Source organism: Zonotrichia leucophrys, chromosome 18 (genome assembly GCF_028769735.1).
Source record: "Zonotrichia leucophrys gambelii isolate GWCS_2022_RI chromosome 18, RI_Zleu_2.0, whole genome shotgun sequence".
In the NCBI taxonomy this organism is placed as follows: Eukaryota; Metazoa; Chordata; class Aves; order Passeriformes; family Passerellidae; genus Zonotrichia; species Zonotrichia leucophrys.
The window spans coordinates 4,341,959-4,350,757 of NC_088187.1; the positions used below are offsets into that span (position 1 = coordinate 4,341,959).

At 49.5% G+C, this 8,799-nt stretch overlaps 1 protein-coding gene across 1 annotated transcript in view; it reads right to left on the reverse strand.

Annotated features, from left to right (window-relative positions):
- SEPTIN9 (septin 9) overlaps positions 1-5,092 on the reverse strand; it is a 150,771-nt gene extending 145,679 nt beyond the window's left edge. The window contains exon 1 of the mRNA XM_064728370.1: positions 4,858-5,092. Within this exon, the coding sequence (XP_064584440.1) occupies positions 4,858-4,879 (22 nt within the window). The 5' untranslated portion in view covers positions 4,880-5,092. The remainder of the gene's footprint in view (positions 1-4,857) is intronic.
- Positions 5,093-8,799: the final 3,707 nt, after the last annotated feature.

Below are 8,799 nucleotides of genomic sequence, written 5' to 3' on the forward strand. Positions count from 1 at the left end.
CCTGGCAGCTGACCCAGCCAACCTGCAGAGCTTTTTCAGCATCCTGAAAATAATGCCAAGCCCTTTGTCTGTGCAGGAGCCTCCTGCTGTTCTGGGATTATCAAAAACCAAGTTCATTTTGCAGTCCTGGGGATTTTCCTTCCTGCTGTTTCAAGGTAACAGTACCACAAACCCACACCAGGAACACCCCACAGGTGGGGAATCACTCCACCCTGGCATTGCCATGGGCTCCAAAACTCTCTCCTCACCCTTTTTTCCCCTTTCACATCCCCCTGGCTCAGCAATGCAAGTTTTGGGGAGGAAGAGCTGGCTGAGAGTTTGAGCTGAACAACAATGGCTTTTGTTTTCAAATGTATTTCCAAACAAATTATTTTGAATTTCTGTTCCAAATGACAATCTAAAATTAAATGAATGTTTTTGTTGGATCCAAGCAGTATTTTTTCCTTGATATTGCAGCTTGGCCAGCGAACTAGAGGGAAAAAAAAATACAAAAAATCAGGTCTAACAAGTCTTTTCATTTTTCCCCAGCTCAGACACAGACAGTGCCAGCTCAGTGACAGGAGAGGGGTCGGGTTCAGCAGCAAACAATGAGCTCTGCAGACACCAGGTCACCCCTGCCCCACCCAGCAGCTTTTATGGCAGGGTGTTAAGAGCCTTGGAGGGAACCACACCAGGTCTCTCTCTGTATCAGCCTGAAAAAGACCCAATTTCAGATTTTCCAGCCTATTTCAGACCAGCTACAGCCGTATATGGACCGGGGCCTCCCCAGCACACAGAGCTTAGCCAGTGACAGCCCTTGAGGATTATTTTGGGTCTGTGCAGGGCCAGAACTCCCTCACTGTGCAGGATGAGGACTTGCTGTGACACTTGTCCGTGTGCTGACACAGCTGCACTTGTGATATTTGCAGGGGTCCCCAGGACAGAGGAGGACTTGAGAATCTGACTCTGTTCTTAGAAGGCTAATTGATTATTATATTATATTATATTATATTATATTATATTATATTATATTATATTATATTATATTATATTATATTATATTATATTATATTATATTATATTATATTATATTATATTATATTATATTATATTATGCTTCACCAAACTAAAGAATAGAGAAAGGATACAGACAGAAGGCTTAACAAGAACGATCATGAAAACTCATGACTGCTTCCAGAGTCCCGACACAGCTGGCTGTGATTGGTCATTAAGTAAAAACAATTCACATGAAACCAATTAAACAAGCACCTGTTGGATAAACAATCTCCAGACCACATTCCAAAGCAGCAAAACACAGGAGAAGCAATCAGATAATTATTGTCTTCATTCATCTCTGAGGCTTCTCAACTTCCCAGGAGAAGAAATACCAGCAAAGGGATTTTTCTTTTCTCCAAAAATGACAGAGACAAGCTCCTGTGCTTTTCTTCCCTCCCTGGATGTCCTGGAGCACAAACCTTTGGTGGGGCACAAACCAAACCACACCTTTACCTGCCCACAGGTGCAGGAGGCACCTCCAGGGTCAGGATGGGGCTGGGCAGGAGGGGACCCTGCACACTCCAAACCAACCATCAGAGGATAGAGCTGATCCCCAGAGCTTCTGAGATGGGATCACAGGATGGTTTGGGGTGAAATGGACCTTACAGATGATCTCATTGCAGTCCCTGCCATGGGACACCTTCCCCAAGACCAGGTTGCTCAGAGCCCCATCCAGCCTGGCTGGAGCATTTCCAGGGATGAGACAGCCACAAATTCTCTAGACAGCAGCAGCAAATCCAATTTGATTTATATTCTGTTTCCCATGTTTTATAGGGAATCATTTTACGAGTCACAATATGGGAAAATCCTCCTTCAGTGATGGAGTCACTGCTCCCACTGTTCTTCCTGTAATTTTTCCTATAGCTTTAGCTCATATATGAAGAGTTATTTCTCCCTAAGTGCCTAAACAATAAATTAGGAGTCTGCAGCTCAGGTGAGGGTGGGTGACACATAACTACTGTGAATAATTCTGGTGGTGCTGTAATTCTGGTGATCCTTATTTTAGTGAGTGCCAGCATCTCACATAAACCTGAAACTGAAACCATCCTAATGAATACCTAAAAATCATCATGTCATTTATCACAAATCCTGCCTATTGCTTCTTTGGCCTATGCAATTGGGCTTGAGTAATGGAAAGTGAGAATCAAAAAATCCTTAAAAAGTAGAATTCCAGGGCAAGTTTGCCTTCAGCAACTGAAATAACAGACATCCCCAAGGCACACATGTAAGAGCTGGCTTCAGTAGAAGTTATTGCAGTGTAAAATCCCTGTTTCACACTCTCCCCTCCTCCTGCTGCTGCTGGCAGGAGCTCCAGGAACAAAAGCAGTGCCAGGATGAGCCACACATGCCATGGCCATGGCACAAAGGTCTCACTGAGCCTCTCTGCTCCCAGGAGCTGAGGCACACCAAAGTAAACTCTTCATACGTGGTGTGTGCTCAGAAGTCACAGCAGATGGGCTGGGATTGCCCTTGAAGTGCTTTAGGGAAGGTAAATCTTGCCTGGGGCAGGGCACAGCCCAACAGGAGAGCACTGCCCATGGAGGAGGATGGAGCTGGAGGCTCAAACAAGGTTCAGGGGGACCCAGACCACAAAAGAGATCCAAAGTATGCCAGAGAGGGACAAATCAGGCCAGACATAACAAGTACCTTGCTTCAAAAGGTGTTTAGATGTTCATTTTTTTTCCTTTGCCATCATTTTCAAGAGTTTCTCAACCAGGCACTGCATTTCCAGCCTGCCAGAGGCTGTCAGCATCAGCTTTTGCAGCTGAGAAGTGACTTTGTCACATCTCCAGCTCCCCTGACAGACAGCAGAGAGCCCAGAGGCCCTGCAGCACCCTGCACATCCATGTCTTGGAGAAACAATCTGAATTCCCAGGGAAATTCCCCAAAACAAGTGACCATGGGTGTGATGGTGTTCACAGGGGTCTGAGGCTGAGGGAAGAAACGAAGATCTGACTCCATGTTTCAGAGGGCTTGATTTATTATTTTATGATATATATTACATTAAAACTATACTAAAAGAATAGAAGAAAAGGTTTCATCAAAAGGCTGGCTCAGAATAGAATAATATAGAAAAGAATAATAACAAAGGTAGCTGTCCCAGACTCTCTGTCCAAGCCAGCTGACTGTGATTGGCCATTAATTAGAAACAACCACATGAGACCAATCACAGATGCACCTGTTGCATTCCACAGCAGCAGATAATCAATGTTTACATTTTGTTCCTGAGGCCTCTCAGGAGGAAAAAATTTTAAGGAAAGGATTTTCATGAATCAGTTGGGGCATTAGGAGGACGCTGGCCTGATGACACCACATCCCCACAGTGGCCAGGGTGAAACCAGGGCAGAACTTGGCTTGCAGAGCATAACCACAGGCTGGTGCCTGGAGCAGGGCAGAAATCAGCTGCAGAGCAAAGTCCAGCAGCTGGAGGAGCTGCCAGAGCCACCTGAGCTGTGTGGGGTGAGCAGGACACCTCTCACAGGAGACTTGTCCACCCCGAGGTGCACCAGGCTCCTCCTGGGACAGGGTTTCATGGGGAATTCAGAGGAACAACACCAGGCATGGCTGCACACCCTGTGTGAGCGGGGAGGAAGGAGCAGAATGCACAATGCCCTCACCACATAGGGCAAACCTGGCAAAACCAGGAGGGGGAGAAGGGAGAATAGAGAAGAGTCCCCCAGCATGAGGGCATCCCAAAAATTGGACAATTGATGGTACTTCCAGCCTGTTTGGAAATGCCCAGAGCAAGCAGTGTCACACACAGCCCTGTTCCCATGTCACTGCTGCCCGGTGCTGGATGTCACCCAAGCTGGCACAGGTGCCTTCTGATAACAAAGTCCGTGTCCCCAGTGCCAGGCTCTGCCTTTGCTTTGCTTTTTGAGCCTTTTCCACTGGTTTATACACAGTGAAACAGCCAGGACGGATGGTGCACCTCGTACCAGAGGGGGGTTTAACCTTTTCCTTTTCCCAGTACAGACACAAAGGGAGAGGCGAGACCACAATGCCCTCACCCCACAGGGCAAAGCCAGGAAGGGGAGAATAGAGACTCCCAGCATGAGGGGATCCCATTAATTGGACAATTGATGGGTACTTCCAGCCTGTTTGGAAACTCCCAGGGCAGGCAGTGTAACACACAATTCAATTCCTGTTCCCAGAGCAGGCAGTGTCACACACAGCCCTGCTCCCATGTCACTGCCACTCGGCGCTGGATGTCACCCGTGCTGGCACAGGTGCCTTCTGATAACAAAGTCCGTGTGCCCAGCGTCTGGAACGAGCCGCCCCGCTGCTTTTGCTTTGCTTTTTGAGCCTTTTCCACTCATTTATACACAGTGAAACAGCCAGGACGGATGGTGCACCTCGTACCTGAGGGGGGTTTAACCTTTTCCTTTTCCCAGTACAGACACAAAGGGAGAGGTGAGAGCGCAATGCCCTCACCCCACAGGGCAAGCCTGCAAAGCTGGCAAAGGGGGAGAAGGGAGAATAGATCCCCCCATCATGAGGGGATCCCATAAATTGGACAATTGATGGGTACTTCCAGCCTGTTTGGAAACTCCCAGTGCAGGCAGTGTCACACACAATTCAATTCCTGTTCCCATGTCACGCTGCCGCCCGGTGCTGGATGTCACCCGTGCTGGCACAGGTGCCTTCCGATAACAAAGTCCGTGTCCCCAGTGCCGGGCTCTGCCTTTGCTTTGCTTTTTGAGCCTTTTCCACTGGTTTACACACAGTGAAACAGCCAGGACGGATGGTGCACCTCGTACCTGGGGTTTTTTTAACCTTTTCCTTTTCCCAGTACAGACACAAAGACAGGCGAGAGCTCACCTGAATACGAGGATTTCTTCATGCCGTCGCTCCGGGCTGGGACATGGGAGCAGGGCCGGGTGCGGTGCGCGCTCCCGGGGGTGCCGCGATCCTTCGGCAGCGGCGGGGACGCGCACGGAGCCCCCGCATCCGAGCGTGGCTGCGGCCGAGGGGCTTTGCCAGCCTCACGCACACCTTTGGCAGCCTCTCGCACACCGCTGAGGGCTGTTCCAAGTGTGCAGGGGAAGAGCGGGGCTCAGCCTCCCCCGCGGCTGCACCTTTACCCCCGCGGCACGCAAAGCATCCCCGGGGCTCGGCCCTGCCAGCTCCCCGCCCTGCGAATCCCGGCTCTCCCAGCCGCAGCAGCAAAGGCACGAGATGGAATTTCACGCCCCCAACCCGGCGCACCCCATGGATTTGATTCAGCCCTTGGCTGCTGGAGCAGCTCAGGTCAGCGCTGCTCTGCCGGCTCTAGTTCAAAGTGCATCAGTGACCCGTGAAAACGCCTCTTTCCTCTCCAAACCCGCTCGTCCGGGGCTCATTCAAGGCTGCGAACCGAGCAAAAGGTTTGTGCAGGCTCACACCTCACTTATCGCTGCTGGCAGAGAGCTACGGACCCCAAAAACAGCCCCCAGCCATTGCCCCAGGTGGGGGAAAAAGGATTTCACTGTTCCTCGTGTGTCAGGATTTTACTGTCCTCGTGTGTCAGGATTTCACTCTCCTCGTGTGTCAGAATTTTACTGTTCCTTGTGTGTCAGGATCTTAGTGTTCCTCAAGTGTTAGGATTTTACTCTCCTCTTGTGTCAGGATTTTACTCTCCTCGTGTGTCAGGATTTCACTGTTCCTCATGTCCCAGGAGGGAGAACGAGCTCCAGATCACTCCCCTGTGAGACTGCAGGTTGGGCAATTAATTACACAAATGCAATCAGCCGGGGGCATTGCAAACACAGACAGGAAGAAAGTCATAGCTGCTCTTAATTTGCTCTAAGGACAGGGGGAAGTGAGCACAGGGAGCCTGAGCTGCTGGAGGAAGGGCCAGGCTGATCCATGGAGAGATTTCCAGAGCCCCTCTGGTGGCTGTCCCACACACAGAGGTGCAGAGCACAAGTCCTGTTCACTTGAGGGAATTCCACTAGCTCTAAGGAAGGAATGGATTCCATAGGAAGAGTTTCTGCTTGGTTTCAGACTCTTCCAGAGTAGGGAAAAAAGTTTTCTGTCCCAGCCCTAAACCTGGCATTGCACAGGGACAGGGAAAGGCAGTGGATGAGCTGGATTAAGAGGATATGGTCCTATCAGGATTTCTTACAATTTCTCAGCCACAGATTATCTCCTCTGTAACAGATCTGAGAAAAAGGATTGTCTGAGTCTCTCTCTGGCTTTAGTGCAAAACTGGAAGAGCTGGCTGAAGTCACTGGGGGATTCAGTGCTAAGCAGGCAGACTTTGCACTGGAACAGCTCAGGAGCACTCCACATTCCCAGGATTGGAGCAAAAACAGCAACCCAGGGCTGCAGGACAGAACTGCACCGCTCCAGTCCTGGGGTCTGCAGGGGGGAGATGTTTGCAAAAACTGTCACCAACAAAACTTCCATCAACATAAAACCTCTTGAAAGCCACCAAAGGTTTGTTGCTTAACCAAGCACACCTTTAAGGCAATAGTAATGATCTATTACCCTTTCCACAGGTGCTTTTGAAATCATTAGTCACAAGTCATGGGGGAGAAACAATAGAGAAATGACTTGCCCCACCTTGTACACCAAAGTAAGGGCAAAGTCAGGAGCAGAACCCACTCCTGGTCACTGATCCCACTGTCCTGCACCTCTCTGATAGGCACAGCTGTTTGACACCCAGCACTCACAGGGATACACCTCCAGGAGTTCAAAAGGCACCTTTCCCTCCTTGATTATGGGGATATATGCACGTGTGCCTGCTTTAGTGTGCAATAACACGTGCACATGTGAGCAATGGAACACAAACCCTGTGAGGATCCACTGAGGGAGCTGGGGGTGCTCAGCCTGGAGAAAAGGAGACTGAGGGCTGTCCCCATCACTCTCACAGCTCCTGAAAGGTGCCTGTGCTCAGCTGGGGCTGGGCTCTTTCTGCAGCAGCACTGACACAACCAGAGCACACAGCCTCAGGCTGCACCAAGGGAAATTCAGGTTGGATAACAGGAAAAGTTTCTTACAGAAAGGGTGATAAAGTTCTGGCATGGCTGCCCAGGGAGGTGGTGCAGTCCCCATCCCTGGGTGTGTTTAACAAAGCCTGGATGTGGCATTGGGTGCCAGGGTTTAGTTGAGGTATTGGGGCTGGGTTGGGCTTGATGATCTTGAAGATCTCTTCCAACCTGGTCATTCTGTGAATTCAATGTCCAGTCCTGTATTGGTGTCATTACAAGTGCAAAGAGTGTCTGTGCCATCATCCCAGGAGCAGCTTGCTCAGAGCCTTGGCTGTTTGATCAGCTCCACTGCACAAACATAAACAGCAAATTGTGGGGCAGGCGTCCCACTGCAGGGCCAAACAAACCATGAGACAAAAAATGGCTGAAGGGATAATTTTCTGAAATGCTCTCTGACAAAGAATTCTTTTCTTTGCCTGCCTGGCCTACGAATTGCCCAGAGAATCAGTGGCTTGGCTCAGAAGGGCAGGTTAATGTTTAACACAATGCAGAACCCTCAGGCTTCAAATAGGTAAGTCATTTAGAGCTTTTTTTTTTCTCTTTGCTCTTTCGTAAGTCACTGAGGGAATTTACTGTTCCTGAAAGCTCCAAAGGGATTTGGAGTCTGGCTCAGCCTGGCTGCAGCCCTGGCAGGCACTGTGTGAGCTTCACACATGCTGGCACCCAGCCCTGAACACCCCCCTGCCAAACACATCCCAGCCTGGCACTGGGGGGCCAGCACAGCCCTGGCAGGGCCACAGAGCTGGCCCCCTGTAAGAGTGTTGTGGGGTAGGATGGTGGGGAAGGATGGAGATGAGAGATCTCTGCAGCCAGGGCTGGAACTTGGGGTTCATTGCAAAGGGCCTGGGTGCAGGGTCCTGCTGGGAGCTGCCAAACACAGCTCAGAGCAGGCCCGAGAGAAGAGAGGGGGAGAGAGGATGAGAGAGAGAGGTTGATAAGGTAAGAGGGTAAAAGAGCTAAGTTCCTGTTACAATACCATAAATCTTCTTCTTCTGTGTTGAATATTCTGATTCTCACTAACCAATCTAGTACAACATACAAATCCTATAGCATTTACATACAGCCTAAAAGAATCATTACATTACCATACTGTGTTACATTTTAAACCCTAAAAACTCCTCTTTGGGCCCCTTCTGCCAAGCTGTAGGGTCTGCTCTGACCCTTGGGCCTGTCTGCAAGCAGAGGGTGTTGTTCCATCAAAAGGGGATTACCTTCAGCTGGCCACACCATTGTTTTCCAGTTGTTCAGTAACTGAGGGATCTCAAAGCTTGCTTTCATTTCAGTCTTGCTTATAATTTCTATATATATATTCTCAAAATCTTTTGCCAGGCAATTACATTTATAAGGCTTTCCTGTTTCATCTTCCCCAACAGGCACCCTTCAGGGAGGCTGTGCTAGCCTTGCTTGTCCCCTCCTCAGTGTCCCCAGCTGCACACACAGCAGTGACAAGGGGAGGGACTCTGACTCTGGGCGGGCTGCTCTGAGCCCCTGCAGCACTGGGGCTGCAGATGTTGCCCCTCTGCAGCAGCTGCTGAGCCTGGCCCAGCTGTGGTGCCCCCAGCAGCTGGTTCTTCCTGCAACACCTGTGTTAGAGTTGTTGCAGAACAGAGACTGGACAAGGTTAAGAGAAAAAAAAATGGGTATTTTAATATTTATATTATATTTTAAGAGAAAAAAATGGGTACATAATGTGAGGCACTCAAAGGCCTCACAGAGGCTGCACACAAGGTGGACAATGGTCATGAGTTTTTCAGACAATTTTATGTTTGGTCATGAGTTTTTCAGACAA